General features: G+C 41.8%; 1 protein-coding gene across 16 annotated transcripts in view; it reads left to right on the top strand.

Annotated features, from left to right (window-relative positions):
• Pdss2 (decaprenyl diphosphate synthase subunit 2) overlaps window positions 1-16,852 on the top strand; it is a 302,283-nt gene extending 285,431 nt beyond the window's left edge. For 3 of the 16 annotated variants that reach the window (XM_087208708.1, XM_087208705.1, XM_087208714.1), the window contains 2 exons: window positions 4,951-5,040; window positions 16,043-16,852. In XM_087208708.1, the coding sequence (XP_087064834.1) occupies window positions 4,951-5,040; window positions 16,043-16,201 (249 nt within the window). In that variant the 3' untranslated portion in view covers window positions 16,202-16,852. Of the gene's footprint in view, window positions 1-881; window positions 953-3,903; window positions 3,930-4,758; window positions 4,777-4,950; window positions 5,045-6,472; window positions 12,778-16,042 lie in introns of those variants that run through there. The other 13 variants (XM_013076081.3, XM_004855432.4, XM_087208709.1 and 10 more) reach the window with 12 other exon arrangements.
• The last annotated feature ends 255 nt before the right edge of the window (window positions 16,853-17,107 follow it).

The following is a 17,107-nucleotide window of genomic DNA, read 5'->3' as shown; positions in this document are numbered from 1 at the left end:
GCTGAGTGGATTTATGTTTGCTGAGCCAATGCAATAACTATTATGACTCTTTTAAGCTAGTAAGCATTCTTCACTCAGCCAAGACAGTTTCTTAGAAATAACCTTTTTTAAAAGTTCTCATGGATTTATATGGATGTTGGGAAATGGGAAGAAAGTGTTCAAATGAGAAAGGGAACAAGGGAGGAAGGAGGGAGAAAGGAAGGAAGGGTCAAGAAAAAAAGTGAAAATAGAAGGAAAAATATTGAAATAAAGCTTTTGTACATAGGGAGGGGAGGGGGCTTGGGCGAAGGGATAAAATAAAATAAAATTTATTAATTTTAAAATTTTTTAAATAGAAGTTCTTATCAAGCTGTGTGTAGTGGTGCTTGCCTGTAATCCCAGCACTCAGGAGGCTGAGGCAGGAGGATTGTTGTGAGTTGGAGGCCAGCCTGGTTTATATAGTGAGTTCAAGGACAGCCTGAACTATATATTGAGATCAGGTCTGAAAAAAAAGTTCTCATCAAGCCAGGCATGATAACGCATGCCAATCATTTTAGCATTCTGGAAGGAGCCAGGAGGGTCATAATTTGAACCTAGCCTGGGCAACTTAATGATTTAATGGGACCATGTCTCAGAATAAAAAATAAAAAAGGTTTGAGGATATAGGTCAGTGCAAAGGCCCTAGGTTCAATCCCCTGCAAGGAAAGAAAGCAAGGAAGGGAAGGAGGGAGGGGAGGAGACAAAGTGACAGAGAGTAGAGTTGCGTTCTTATCACAGTCTTCTTGAGGTATGCAAGGGTCTAAATCAACAAATGTGCCTTCCACAGCACCACTCCATAGAAACCCTTGCATCTGGAAGAGCTGTTCAACCTACAGACAGGCTTATGCTTCTGTTGCCCACAGGTTAACATTTTCACTCCATACACTGATTCCTACAACGGCCCCAGTTTGATGCAGTCAATCTGGAAGTCATGGTGAAGTACATATTTATTTCCTTGTCGTTATTCTCGATAGAGAGTTTTGCTATTGTTTGAGGTGCTTTCTAGTAAAGTCATGAATATATTTCAAGCTCATCATGCTAGGATATTTGGAATCTTAAGGTCAGAAGGATGGTGGTGGTGGTGGTAGTTTGGGGCCACTGGTCCCTAGGTATCAGTAGTGTAAAAAAAAAGTACTAAAACCAATGAGAAATGGGGACATGAGAAGACAGTAAGAAATTTATAAGTAAGGTACACTATTTAAAAGTAAAATGTATCAGAGAAACCCAACTCACTCTTACATCATTTATGTATTCCTCGGATAACCCCAGGACTATCTGATATCTACAAGGTATGAGTGCTTTTGTCCCAAAGTGTTTTTAATTAAATAAACTGTATAGTAATTTGTCATGAGGTTATGGAGCTATTTATTGATTCCTCATTAAAAAGCTAAAGGCAAAAGTGCTAACTGCTGCAGTGTACAGCCTATGTATGACATGTTTTGCCTATTGAATTTCTATTAGTTTACTAAAAAAGGTCTAAGTCTCAGTTTTGCTTTTTGAATTTTGATGTGTAGAATTAAGTTCCTCTTTGGAATATGATAATAAAATTAAAAATTAACTTAGAATATGGATAAATCTATGATTATGTATAAAATTGTCAAATTTTCCTTTGAAGACAACCAAGAAGCAATGATTGCTTATCCTTTGGAATTAATCTTAAATTTAATATAATTCCATATTACTAACCTCAGATGCCCAGCCTATTAAACGTTGATGACAGTTCATAAATTAAGGATTAAACTACACATCTTGTTACCTTTAATTACATTCTAAAATCAGGCATGTCTGTTCATGCCCTGAGCTACAAATTGATCTTTGCTTCTTGAAGGAGCAAACACCACCTTGCCTGAATTCTTCTCTGCCATAGTGCCAGCAAATAAGGTCAATCTTTATTATACCAGTGAAAATTGTATACACAGAAGCCATATATACATGAGAACACAGGCATATGTGTATATATGTATACATACAGGTATATATATATATATGTATTTTAGGCCTATATATTTCATAGGGATATATATATATATATGCAGATATGATAATCTGCACTAAAGGAGTTATTGAGTTATGTTCACCTCTTTGTGGCTGGTAGGCAGAGCAGGGACTCATAAATATGTAGCAGAGAGACTAATCTTTGAAATAATTTCCAAAGTCTCACTCCCAACCGGAGACTGTACCCTATCCAGGCAGAGCCTAGTAGGCATGCATGGAAGAGAGGGCAAGAAAAAAAATCACACCAAATATGCCTTTATCATTTGTTTCTTTCTTTTTCCTTTTAGACAGATTAAATTTTAAGTGGTCAAGAGCTAGGGATGTAGCTCAGTGGTAGAGCACTTGCCTGGCATGTGTGAGGCTGTGGGTTCAATCCCCAGCAACACAAAAAATAAAAATAAAATATTCAAGATGACTTGGGAATTCGTTTTTCAAAAACGGGCCTGTTTCCAGTTCACTAACAGAGACTTGAAATATGTAAAACACCTTCATAAAGCGCAATGTGAACTAGTCTATGAATGTGTCTAATGGAAGCCAGGTGCATTATGTAAATGCTGTGTGCAAGTTCTGCAGTGATTCCCTCTTCACATCCTGCCAATCTGTATAGTATTGTATTGATATCACACAGTGTCACATACTTTATCTTATTTGTTCTTCACAATAATCTCATGTGGCATAAATATTTTTCTGATTTTACAGATGAGCAAATCTGAACTTAGAGAAGTTGCTCTGTCCAAGGTCACACATAGTGAGGCCCAGAGTTCTCCTACCACAGTTTGCTCGATGCCCTCTGTAACTGTTTTTCATACTATTAGGAAACACAGTGGGAATGAATTAATCAGCAGTAGTCCCCTTAATGGCGAACAGCCCACACTGTTTCCCATTATAAGATTCTTTTAAACGTTCTTGTGTGGCTCCATCTGTAGAGTTCTTTTCCAAGATGCTTGAAAAGTCATCATCTCCAGAACAGTGGCATTGTACCCCCAGAGTTCGTGTCACCTCTGCCCTCAGAGCTGCATGGACTCCGGGTCCTTGGACTCTGCAGTGGCATGTCCTGCCACTCATGCAGAATGATTTTCATTCCACAAGAGTAAACAGAACTTGTTAAAATGTGACCATAGTACTTCACATTGTAGGAATTTTATAGGCTACTGTACAAAAAAAAAACTTTTCCTAGAGAACAGTAAAAATATTAAAGCATGATCAGATCATATTTTTCATTTTGAAGTTAGTAATGTCTACCAACCACTCAAATATTGTATGATGAACTAGGCCTGAGATTGGATTTTTAAAATAGTGAAAATAAGCCAGGCATGGTGGTGCACTCTTGTAATCCCAGCGGAGACAGGCTGAGGCAGGAGGATCATGGCAAGTTAGAGGCCAGCCTGGACTATACAGTGAATTCAAGGCTGGTCTGAACTATATAGCAAAACCCGGTCTCAAAAAATCAAAATAAAATAAAATAAAAAGGGAAGATAACCTAAGGCAATATTTGATCCTGTCATTGTAGGAAACCATGAGTACCACTGCTGTAGTCAGTGTGTCGTTTTGTTTTGTTTCTTGGTTTTTGTTTTCTCTTGGTTCAAACCCAGGGCCTCTCACAATGCTAAGAAAGTGCTCTACCACTGAGCTGCATCCCCAGGCCATGATCTTTATCGTAAAAGAAAATGTAGATATTTTCCACCTCCATTTCCTATTGACATTTGTCCTGCAACCATATGGCATTTTTAATTTGGTGGAAAAAAATGTATACATTGTAATAGAGATGAGTAATTAATCTAATGATGACTTCAGTTCCCTATCATTTCTGTAAGTATAGTTTTGCCCTATGTGACTTGATATACATTTAAATCTGTGATATTTACCTGAAAATTTTGCCTTTGTGCATAGGTACAAAGAGAACATTATTGAAATAGGTAGGTGTTATCTTTTCAAATGAGATTTTAATGCTTTAGGGCTGGAGGGAAGACATCATAGTACATTGGTTAAGAACAAGAACTCTGAATCTTGACTCAAGTGCTTCCCATCTGTTACCTTAGACAACTTACACCTGCCTGAGTTTGTTCCTTTATGAAGTAATATTGCCTATGTCATAGGGATGTTGTGAGGACTGAATATATACGGAGTGATCAAAGAACAATTTTTTAAATTTTTTAGCTTATTACATTAAAAGACATATTTCCAAGAACAATGGGATAAGTGTGTCTGAAGTGACAGGGAGTATTTTGAAGACTAATGGCAAGATATCTTTTAACATAATACATTTTTTAAATTAAATGCTCACTGTATTTTTTGATCACTCCTCATATTCCTGTCAAAAAAATACATTACAGTGTGTCTTCATCCACATTATTCACCAGATCTGACACCATGCAACTTCTGGCACTTTCCCAATTCAAAATAACTATAAAAGAAAGATAAATATTTTGAACTGATTCAAGACTTCAAGGCAACCATGACAGTGCAACTAAAGACACTCGCAAAAGAGCACTTCCAGAACTGCTTCAGAAAATGGCAAGCAGGACCAAGGATGTAGCTCACAGCACTGTGCCTGCCTGGCAAAATGAGGTCCTGGGTTTGATCCCCGGTACCAAAAAAAAAAAATGGCAAGCACGATGGGATAAATGTGTTTGAGGCGGGGGGAGTCTTTTTTTTTAAGGGAGAGTCTTTTGAGAGCAGTGTATCTTTTACTGTAATAATTTTTAAACAACATTCACCATATTTTCTGTTCATACTTCATTTTAGAACAGTGCTGGGTGTACTGTAAGTACTGTACATGGAATTATCTTTATTCTTGGTGCTATCATTACTATTGCTAATTTAATATTAAGAAGCACTCCCATTCTTATTGTCTCTTTCTATATGAATTCATGTGATTGAAGAAATAACTAAACATTCTCTTATTTCTGTCTTCCTTTTTTTTTTTTTTGGTACCAGGGATCCAACTCGGGACCTTGCGCTTGCGAGCCAGGCAGCGGAATCACTGAGCTAAATCCCCAGCCTGTCTTCCATTTTTTCCAAAGCACGGTACTATATTCAGTTAAAATCTATATTTTTTTTCCTCTATAGACTCTTGAAAATAATTTGGAACTCTAAGCAAAAAAGAATGCTTTCTGTGCATTTCACACCTTATAGCATTAGAGAAAGGTTTTAATTTTTTTTTTTTTGGAGGGGGTTGGTGCTGGATATTGAACCCAAGCCTTTGCACATACTGAGCACTACAGCTAACTGAACTATATACCCAGCCCTTAGAGAACAGTTTTAATTGTACTTTTTTCCTTTTATACCAAGTCCAGCCAGGATGAGTGCTGAGGCAGGAGGATCTCCATGAGTTTGAAGCCACCTTGGGCCACATAGCAAGATCCTGTCTCAAAAACCATATTAAGGCCGGGGATTTAGCTCAGTGGTTCCACCACTTGCCTTGCAAACGCTAGTTCCCGAGTTCGATCCCTGGTACGAAAAAAAAAAAAAAAAAGGTAGAAAAAACATATATATATCAAGTCTAGGCACTGAGAAGTTGTTGAGACTTTTCAGTTGAAACACTCAGCTAGAATCTTGGGGTTGAATGGACCGTTAGAGGCAGCCTAGCTCCACCTTCCACAGCAACTAAGAATTTCATTAGTATTTTCTCTGATATATGATCATCCAGTCACTGAGGACTTCCCATAACAGCAAGCTCACAGCTTGTCAAAAATAATTATTCAGGGCCAGGGTTTTAGCTCAGTGGTTCCGGCGCCTGGCTTGCAAGCGTAAGGTTCCAAGTTCTATCCCATGTACCAAAAAAAAAAAAAAATTATTATTCTACTGTTAGACAGCTCTAGTCATTTGAAAGCTCATTCTTATTTGTAATTGAAATCTGCCTCCCAGAAATTTACCTTGTTGCTGTTTGTTGTCCCCTGAACTATACAGATAGACCGCTTCTTCTTCCACTTAATTGCTGTGAAGATGGCTTTTGTGTCCTTTATTAAATATTTCCTCTAGGTTAAACATTCCTTGGGTCACATATTTTCACATCCCTCTTCATCCTGATGCTGGACCCACTCATCATGCTAACACCTTTCAACACATAGGACCCAGGAAACAGGAGTTGACTGTCAGAGAGAGCACTGGGACTGTCCCATAGGTGTTTTGGACATGTACATCTGTTGATCCTTACAGAGTTTGCCTTTATACACTTCTGTAACTACAGCATACTCTTCCTTATGTAAAGAATGTGGTTGGCCAGGCATGGTGGCTCACACCTAGAAGGCTGAAGCAGAAGGATCACAAGTTCAAACCCAGCGTAGACAACTTGGCAAGACCTGTCTCAAAATAAAAAATGTTATAAAAGGTGTAGCTCAGTGTAAAGGCCCTGGGTTCAATCCCCAGTACCAAAAAAGAAAAGTGGTTATCAAAGATTCTAAGCATTTTTTGAGTCTCTGCCAAACTGAACCTTACACTTTTACAATTTTTTTTTTAGATTCAGACGCACAACTATACAATTATCACCATTACATTTCACTGGCTACTGTCAGTCTATTGTTCAACATGTCAAAACCATTAAAATGTTGATGTTATCCATTTGTTAGCTATCTCTCTTGGCTGTGTGACATCTGAAAATTAAATTTTAATATGCATTCATTCCTCATTTTCATTCTTGTAATGTAGAGAAATGCGATAAGGGAAAGAAGCCAAGTGTTGAGTCTTGGTAGCATGACACTAGAGATTGCTTTCTCCTTCAGTATAATTCTACTAATAAACATTTTCTAGGAGTACTTGCTTACATGTTCAAATCCATATTACTATACCCTAATCCAGACCCTATTCTCTCTGCCTTGTGCAACCAGACTGTCTCCAAAATCCTAATATACCTTTGCTATTTCTGAAACTAACAACCAAGTGGCCGTAATTCTTTTTGCCTTAAAAAAAAAGTACGACTGAGTGTAGCTCAGTGGTATAACACTTGCTTAGTATATGCAAGGCACTGGGCTGTCCCTAGCAGTGCAAAAAAATAAAAAAAGTGTTTTGTCATGACTTGCTCGTGGTAACCCCTATCCCAGGCCACCATCACCATTGCCTCTTTCCTCAAATTCACAGACCATGTGGGTAATCACCCTTGCTGGAATCCTGCCATAAAGCATCCATAAATTCACTGCTCTGGGTTGCAGAGCACACCTTGTCTTTTGTCATGTGTTTGAAGACACGAGTCCTTTGGATTGTTCACCTCTGACATTTCTCAGTCTTTACTCAGCAGCAAGATTTCTCTGCTTCAGGGCCTGAGTGGCAGGGCAGAGTGGGTTGGTGACAGGTGAGGGAGCAGCAGTAGAGTGAGGAGGACAGGGAGGGATGGGCAGTGAGGAGGCCCAAGTAGGAATCTCACCTTTAAAACACTTGTGACAAGCCAGGAGTGGTGGTGCATTCCTTTAATCCCAGTACTCGGGAGAGGGAGGCAGAAGGACTGTGATGAGTTCAAGGACATTTTAGGACTACAGAGTGAGTTCAAGGCCAGCCTGGACTACATAGCAAGACCCTGTCTCAAAAAAAAAAAAATTTTTGGTGACAAGTGTTCTGATGATTATATGGACTGCAGGGTGGATTCCCAGCAGATTTTTGGTTTGTTTTTGTTTTTGCTTTTTGAAACAGGATTTCCTTAAATAATCCAGTGCCTTGAGCTGGTAACTCTCCTGCCTCAGCCTCCCAAATGCTAGGATTACAGGTGTGTGGCACCGTGCCTAGCTTCCAGTACAGTTTGTGGTACCTCTTTTTTATCTCCACCTTCAGTCTGGGAGAACATCCTGTCTAGCTCCACATGGTACTTTAGGCAGCACAATTGCTCAGCCAGGGCACAGCAGCTCCTCTTTTATCCTGAGCACTGATGGAACTCATCCTGCAGCCGTGTATGTTGGTCTCTTCCATATTATTTATGACCATTGTAGGAATTTCATTTTTCAGAGGTACCCAGCACTCTGAAACTATTTCTGCTTATGAGCTCTTGCATTTTTTTTTACTAAACCTATTTTTGCTATGTATTTTCCTCTTGTAGATTCTGGATATCTGAACCATGCCTGTTAGCCCTTTCTTTCTCAGATTCTAACACCAAAAGGGCATACATTCCTTTGGTGGGGGGAGCAAAATTCTAATTACCTTTATATCCAATTAGTTTGTCGTACTTAAGTGAAAAATCCCACTGCTATCATCTGATAAATAAGATTACCCACAAGCACACCAAGAATTTGTCAGCTCCAGAAGGCAAGTGCCTGCAGCTCCTGCAAGTGCCTTTCTGCCAGCCAGGATCTCTGTCAGACAGGCCCAGTCCACTTCCGCCCCTTGCTCGTCAGGCTGCAGGTCTCTCTTCCCCTCATCACCCAAACACTTTGGCCACTGCTTCATGTACCTTCCCTCCTATTATCCTGTCTTTTCAGCACAGGGCCTACTCTGTGCTCCAGATGTATCTTCACCCCTTTGTTCTGTAACCCTGAGATCATCTCCAATCCTTTCCAGCCCTGAAGATAGATGAGCTCTGGGTATGCAGAGGTGAAACCCAGGCCGGCTCATAGAGTCACTATGGAGGAGTGGGAGTGCAGCTCGTTGGCAGCCAGAGCACTTGTCTGGCACCATGGCCCCTGGGTGCAGTCCCGAGCACCACCAAAAAAAATGCATGGTGCACTCTGGGCCACATCGCTTAGTCTGTCTCGTCCCAGTATCCTGCCCTACAAAATGAGGAAAGGAGAGGACTGCTCTTGAGGTCTTTTTCAAATCTTAAAGTCTTTCTCTGGCTGCTGCCTCCATTTCTCTTATAACTACTTATACTCCTGCCAGGGACTGCTCTTTAATATTTTAAAAGGACTTTTGATCCAAATAGTTTTCAGAGCCAGGCATGGTGGTGCAAGCCTGTAATCCCAGCACTCGGGAGGCTGAGGCAGGAGGACTGTGATGAGTTCAAGGCCAGTTTAGGACTACATAGTGAGTTAAAGGCCAGACTGAACTACACAGTGAGACCCTGTCTCAAAAAAACCAAATAGTTTTCAGAGACATACAATGATGTATCATTCAAAAGTTGTTTAATAAATGTTAAATAAAAATGCACTGAACATTAAGTACTTTGCATCCTCTTTGTTAATATCTTTAATTGGATCCTCTAACAGGGGATTTGGACTTAATTTCAAGTGATATTGCACTTATACAGTTATTTAGTTGACTGTATTAAAGGTTTAATTAGTGACCTAAAGTGCTATACGTATCAGGGAAATAAAATACAAGCTGATAACTCACCTTTTTGTGTTTTTTATTTGTATTTGCTTATTGGTTGGTTGGATGGTTGGTTGGCTAGTTTTGTGCTGTGTATCCTATGGCTAAAATGTTTTTCAAACCATCAGAGCCAAAATGGACATACTAACACTTTTAGCTACATACCTGAATAGAAAGTTCCGTCTATCCAAAGGCTGGACTTTTCCCAGTCAAAAATGTAAATGAGGGCCCGGGATTTAGCTCAGTGGTTCCTCCACCTGCCTCACAAGCACAAGGCACAAGGTCCCGAGTTTGATCCCCAGTACCAAAAAAAAAACATAAATGAAGCAAGAAATAGGAAGAATTTTTTATTTCATTGTTGTCTTGTTTTCTTGGAGATATTAGAACCAAAGTCATAGGTCTCATCCCTCCCTGGTCTGTTTAACCCTCTCAGGAACTATAGGCCTGTTTCTGTCTCCCTACACAAGTGTCCTGAGGGACAGCAGCCATTTCTGTATCTCCAGTCGCTACTGTGAGCCCAGGTCACATAGGTGTCCAGTCAGTGCCTGTTGGGTTGAATGGGATCATTGCAAAGATGAATTGAGGGGCCAGGGATTTAGCTCAGTGGTCCCACTGCCTGCCTCAAAAGTGCATGGTCCCAAGTTCAGTCCCCGGTACCGGTACCGAAAAAAAAAACACGAGTCAAATATGAGTTGAAAGTGTAGGTAGAATCATATAAACCCAACACAACTGCTTTCAAATACAGTAGACAGGCATAGTACCATGTGCCTATAGTCTCAGCTATTCTGGAGGCTGAAGCAGGAGGGTCACTTGAGCCCAAGAGGTCAAGGCCAGCCTCAACAATATAGCAAGACCTCATCTGTACATAAATACATAAATAAATTACAAACCCAGCATGGTGGTGCACTCTGCAATCCCAGCGCTCAGGAGACTCAGGTAGTGGGATCATGAGCTTGAGGGCAGCTTGGGCTACATAGTGAGACTCTGTCTCAACCCCCCAAAAATTAATTTTAATTTAACGCAAGTACTCTGAAATTGGGCTAATCATTTTTCAGGCCTCACTGACTCACCTCAGGGATGAGGGTTTAGGCATCTTCACTTTAAGCTTCCCACATGTGAGTCTCATGGCCAACCAAGATTAGGAACACTCCACATTAATGTTGTTCATCACATTAAAGGATGTGGTCATTTTTATCAAGATAACCCTATTACCTGTTCTGGTTTGCAGTGAAACTGAGTTTCATTGTGGCTTATTATTTGTATCTTTGTGGATTTCAGTATAGTCATTATGTGAGAGAAGTGAACTTTTTTTTTTTTTGGTACTGGGGATTGAACTCCCGTCCTTGCGCTTGCGAGGCAGGCAGTGGAACCACTGAGCTAAATCCCAGGCCCTGAGAAGTGAACTTTTTAAAACTTTCCTTCTTTGTTGCTGTTTTACACTAATCTGAATTATCCTTCATCACAAGATTAGATTTGTTCCTCACAAGGGCTGGGGATTTAGCTCAATGGTTCCAGTGCCTGCCTCCCAAGTACAGGGTCCCAAGTTCAATCCCCAGGACCAAAAAAAAAAAAAAGATTTGTTCCTCAGTACTAGGAATCAAACCAGGCTCTTGCACATGGTAGGCAAGCACTGAACCACTGAGCTAGGATTTTTTTGTTATGGGGGGGGGGGTTGTTTGTTTGTTTTTTGAGACATGGTCTGGCTATGTAGTTCAAGCTGGCCTTGAACTCACTGTGTAGTCCAGAATGGCCTTGAACTTGTAGCAATTCTCCTGCCTCAGCCACCCAAGTGCTGGGATTTCAGCCTCATCATTGGATTAAATACTCTATTAGCCACATCATGTATTTAATTAATTAGGTACAGGTACCAACTCACCATAGTTAATGTAATTTTTAATGTCATTATTATGTACTGGAAACATGTACTAGTAAAAATAAAAAGTGAAAAAAAATGTTCAGTTGAGCTGGCTGAAGAAAGCTCATAGAGAAGCAAACTAAAATGAAAAAGCCATAGAAATTCATATTGTAAAACATTCTATAATATTGCCTGGTCCTTTCAAACTGACAATGTCAGAGCAGAGGGGAAAAGGAGATTAAAATGTCATTGCAAACAAATATGATGTATCAACTGGAACTGATCATGATTTGAAAAAAATGGCGGGGTCAGGGCTGGGGATTTAACTCAGTGGTGCCACCACCTGCCTCATAAGCTCAAGGTCCGGAGTTCAATCCCCGGTACCAAAAAAAAAAGAAAATAAGGCAGGGCCAGATGTGGGCATTCATCTAATCTCAGCATTCCAAGAGGCAGAGTCACACCCAGAGAATTTAACAAGACATTGTCTCAAAATAAAAAAATAAAAAGAGCTGGAGTAGAGTTCAGTGCAAAGGCCCTGGGTTCAATCCCCAATATTGTGAAAAAAAGAGAAAATTAAAAACTGGTTTTAAAAAGTTTTTGGGGGCCAGGGATTTAGCTCAGTGGTTCCAGTGCCTGCCTCGAAAGTACAAGGTCCTGAGTTCCATCCCCGGTACCAAAAAAAAAGTTTTGGAGCCAGTTGAGGATGTTTGCATGTGAACTAGATATGTTTTTCAACTTTCCTAGCTGTGACGATAGTGCTGACTGTGTACAAGGGTGCCCCTGTCTTAGGAGACGCACTCAAAAGAAGGCCCAGCATCCTCCACCAATGATGTGCCCAGACCATGCCTTGGGGTTTGGGGGCGTTTTTTTCTTTCCTTTTTGGTTTTTTGAGACAAGGTCCCACTATGTAGTTCAGACTGGCCTTGAACTCACTATGTAGCCAAGGCTGACCTCAAACTTGCAGTGATCCTCCTGCCTCAGCCTCCAAAATGCTGGGATGACAGGTGTGCACCACCACACCCAGCATGCCTGTGTTAAAGACTCAGGGATTTTAAATGTTTTATTATTAAAAAAAAAAAAAAAAAGACTCAGGGATTTATGATCCCATGACCTTCAGCAACTTGAAATCAGCCACGTAAGAATTTTATACCACAGAAACCACAAATGCTGCAACAGCCCCGCCCCAACTAATTTACAGCATACCATGCCCAAAGTTGACTTTTAAACAGCTCAGAAAAGCGCATGCCCACAGGAGTAGAATCAAACTGACAAAACGCAACAAGTGCTGCATCCAGGTTGAGGATATATGGTCATTCAGTGCCAGTCCAGGAGTCAGCTGGCTCTTTTTGTGAAGGCCGAAGACAAGATGTAATGAAAGGACATGCTTATGTTCCAGCAAAACTTTATGGACAGAAACAGCTTTAGGCCAGGGCCATAGCCTTCTAGCTTTTGTGGTTCTGGGAATTGAGGCCTGGGCCTTCTTAATGAACTGCATTCCCCGCCCTTTTTCATATTTGTTATTTTTATTTATCTATTTATTTATTTACTTTGTATTTTTTAAGGCAAGGTGTTGCTATGGAGTTCAGGCTGGTATGGAACTCATTACATTCCCCAGGCTGGATTCAAACTTTCGATCCTCCTGCCTCAGCCTCCCAGAGTGCTGGGATTAGGTATCCACTAGCATGCCCAGCTAACTTTTCTGTATTTTTTTAATGTCATAATAAAAAATTGAGAAAGAAAGTACAAATTTCTTAGCCTGGTCTTCAGAGCCTTTGTGGGTCCCCTGACACGTGACCCTGCAAGCTGGGCCATACCAATCTACTTTTGTTCCCTGTACACTGCACTCAGATCTGCTCTGCACCTTTGCTCAGCTGCTCTCGTTTCCCCAGTGCCCTGGCCACCCCTGACCCCATGTCTGTCCAACAGCACTCACAGGACCTGCCTCACACCCCGCTCTACAAGGCTTCCTGCATTCTCATGAGGTTGAAGTTGCTTTCTCATTCCTTTCAACAGCTATTATCCTTCCCACTTTGTACTGTGGGTTTGTGCTGCTTCTCAGTTTGTCTTTAATTAGCTCTTGATCCATAAGGCAGAAAAAGCACGTTCTACTAGTACTTGTAAACTGAACGTCTAATCTACTCACGCAGGTATTCACGTCCCTGCAGTTTGGAACCTACAAGTCTAGACCAGGAGAAGTTGGTTTGTCCTGATTAGGTTTGGAAGATTAAAGATAATGAAAACAAGCTGGCTGTGATGGCAGACACCTGTAATCACAGTACTCCGGGAGTCTATGGAGGAGGGTTGTGAGTTCAAACCCAGCCTGGGCAACTTGGCAATTTAATGAGACCCTGTCTCACAAAATGGGGAGGGATTTAGCTCAGTGGTTCTGCTGCCTGCCTCAAAAGCGCAAGGTCCCAAGTTCAATCCCCAGTACTAAAAACAAAGGAGGAGGGGGTAGCTGGGGATGTGGCTCAGTGCTCAGGCCCTGGGTTCCATCCTAGTACAGCAAAAAAATGATAATAAGGGGAGTATTCTTTCTGTCTTCAGGACTCTTGGCTTTCTTGGCAATAGCTGAAGGCCTGGAGAGAGAACTAAGTCATCTGTGCTTGGTTTTCACAGCCTCACTGAGCATGGACAGCAATTGTCTGCCAGGGCCTCTGAGCTCTTTCATGCAGCCCCCAATAATCCCACAAAGGACTGATACTATCCTCAGAACGAGGACTAGTAAGTGGCTTTCTTAAGGTTTTAAAGCCAGAATGGGAGTTTGAATCTGGCTGCCTCTGCTACCCAGCACCATTTTAGTGCCCTTGTGCCCTCCTGATTGTCAGACGGGGAAACCTAAGCGTGAATGGTTCCAGAGTCCACGTGTGGAGAGAAGCCTCTATGGAGGGCGAGGATCTGGTTTAGTGTTGGTGCCTCGGAACGAGGCAACAGAAAGCATGACCTCCTCTCCATCTGTGATCTCAAGTCACTGAGTTTCTCCAGACCTCAGAAGAACAAACCAGTGTATTTATTTTGTTTGTTTCATGCATTATAGTCAATAGCTTACAATCTCCTGAAGAGTGAGTAGAAAATTAAAATACAACACTGTATAATAATGCTGCACTCCAGGTGTACCCAGGTACTCCAGAAGCCCACTTCATCCTGAGTACATCCACGCCCACACAGGCAGAACTTGGGAGCTGGTGGGAGGCACCCCTGGGACAGATGGTAGATTAGCTCTGAGAACTTCGACTAGATCCTCTAAATACTGGTTGAAGGGAGGAGAGACTGGGAAGATGGAGCTGGTCGAGAGTCATATTGGAGAAAGGACTTCAGCGCCTCCTGAAAGAGCATGGCCTTTTTCCTTCAGACTACTCAGGGGCTTTAAGCAAAGTCATATTTGCATTTCATCAAGATTTGGCAGTGTGGTGTGGTAGGTGGAGTCCAGGGTGCAGAACTGGTGGTGGGAAAAAGACTCTTTAGGAGGTGACTACAAAGCTAACCCAGGTGAGATGACCAGAGCCCGAACTACTGTAGCAGCAGTGGGAAGAGGTGTAGAGCTCCAAGGGCAGCAGAGCAGATCGCTATCAGTGAATGTGGCTGGAGGTGAGCTTAGATTCTGCAGGTGAAGACAGCAAAGTTGGCCCTCCTGCCATACCACATGCCCCTCACAGGCCGGAGAGGCAGGCACCTGGCACTCGAACAGGCTGGGAGACCCAGACAGATGACCCCTCCAGTGTGGCTGCTCCAAGCCTGTAGGGACTCCTGGGGACCAGTCAGTGCTGCAGCCCAGAGTGAAGTTCGTTGTCCACAAGCCACAGAATACAGCTCATACCTGGCTCTGCCAGTCATCCCAGGGAAAAGACTCCCAGCTCCTGGTTTAGGAAGGGAGACACATGTTTGCTGAGGAGAAGAGGGAACTGGGACAAAGGAAAGCAGACAGAGCAAATAACTGAGTCCTTTCCAGTGCTAAAGAGTAACCATTTTATTGATCCTTTCTTGTGACCAAAGAAGGGTGAGAGGGGCCAGGGATGTAGCTCAGGGGCACTGCGCCTGCCTCTCAAGCTCAAGGTCTTGAGTTTGATTCCCGGTACCAAAAAAGAAAATCAAGCAAAGAAGGGTGAGAAGTCAGCTTCATTTGTCAGCAAATTTATTTTTTAGAAAGGGTGTTCTGGTTCATTCTCCTCAAATCTTTTAATTTTAAATACATCACAGTCAGGTCTAACAGTATGTGTCTTTCTTGAATTTTCATATAGACTATTATGTCAACATACAGCATTCGAGCTGGGCATGGTAGCACACACCTGTAATCCCAGCACTCAGGAGGCTGAGGTAGGAGGATCCCTACAAGTTCCAGGCTAGCCTGAAACTACTTATTGAGACCCTGTCTCCAAAAAAAAAAAAAAACCTTTATTTTTTTTGGAGCAGGGTCTCATTATATAATTCAGGCTGGCCTTGAACTCACTATGTAGCCCAGGCTGGCCTTAAACTCATGGCAATCCTCCTGCCTCAGCCTCCCGTGTGCTGGGATTACAGGCATGCACCACCACACCCAGCACATATGGCATTTTAAAAGAAAGTTATGAACTAAGATGTTAGTGAAGGTTTCCTCACAGAATATCAAGCTGCTGAATTCAGAATCCCAGAGAGGTAAATGCCCTCCACTTTCATTACCGCCACCCCCAGTGTGGCACATTTCAACCTATCAGGAGGGGGAGTTGGGCAGGATGTGTAATTAGGCTGATTGGAGCCTATTGTGCTGCTCTGAGCACCAGGCAAGCAGCCTGGGGGAGCGTTCCTGCCTGGAGATCACTGGGGAATGATGGCCTCTTTAAATGCCTCAGCATAACGAAGCAGAAATACAGAGTATACAGTTTCTCCCCTTCTTAATCCCCCCCCAATTTAATTGTAGTCCTTACTGTGCAACCTAAAAACTGACTTTTATTGTGGTTTTTTTCTTACCAGTTACGAGAAACAATCAAAGCTGGCAAAGGTGTGACTTCAGCTATTGACCTGTGTTGTTACCATGGAAACAAGGCACTGGAGGCCCTGGAGAGCTTCCCTCCCTCGGAGGCCAGATCGGCTTTAGAAAACATCGTGTTTGCGGTGACCAGATTTTCATGACACCAAATTAAAAAGACACTACAATTCCTTAGCTGAAAAACCTCAGGAGTGAGGTGATGGAGGAGCTTTTGTTATAAAATAGCTATATACGTTAATGACTTTAAGAACATACACATAGTTTTCCTTCCTTTCATCACATTGCTAAATGAACCTGCCTTCTTTTTGGAATCAGATGCAAACAAAATGAGAAGAAAAAAAGGTCAAGCAGTTTCTACTTGTCACGCCAGAAGCACACTTGAGGCTGCGGTAGCAGAAATAATTAATGAGAGTCACTCCCGTGACCTCAGCAAATGGACAGGAAATAAGTCCTTATTGATTGGACTGGGCCAGGGATGGCGCCAGGGCGGTGGCCTGTGGTTTGTCTTCTAGAAAGAACAGAGCGAGCTGGGAGCTGCAGGTGTTGGGGAAACACTATCGATGCCAGCCAGGAGGGCTGGCAAATCAAAGCCCAGTGACCAGTTTGCCAGAGGGAGAAGGGTTCCGTGCGCTAAGGGAAAATATGCTTTCTTGTCTTACCATGGTGTCTCTGATTTTATAGATACAATCTGAATATGTTTTGCTCATCATGGTCTTTGTAAGATTTGGGGGGGAAAATTGCTGAAAAAATGCCAAATACTTGAAATAGGAGATTAAAACATTATCAAATGTTAATATGGTTATATTAGAAATTGTCTGTTTTTCTTTCCTTAAGATCAGTTTTTTCTCCAAACGCATTTCAAAGAACCAATTTTTTTCAATGAAAAGGGAGCTTTTTTCAAATGAAATTTATTCATTTGTAATATTCTGGGGAATACCTCTAATTTTTACAAGTTTCAGAAATATAATTCTTGCACTGGAGAGCTCATTGGTAAGAGTTTTCTTTTAACCTTACCTGTCAAATTTCACCTGTCAGATTTGGGTCTGGAA

Source organism: Heterocephalus glaber, unplaced genomic scaffold (assembly GCF_053883595.1).
Source record: "Heterocephalus glaber isolate CG9 unplaced genomic scaffold, H.glaber_assembly_v1.0 deba00000942, whole genome shotgun sequence".
NCBI lineage: Eukaryota > Metazoa > Chordata > Mammalia > Rodentia > Bathyergidae > Heterocephalus > Heterocephalus glaber.
This window is presented reverse-complemented; position numbering and strand designations above follow the sequence as displayed.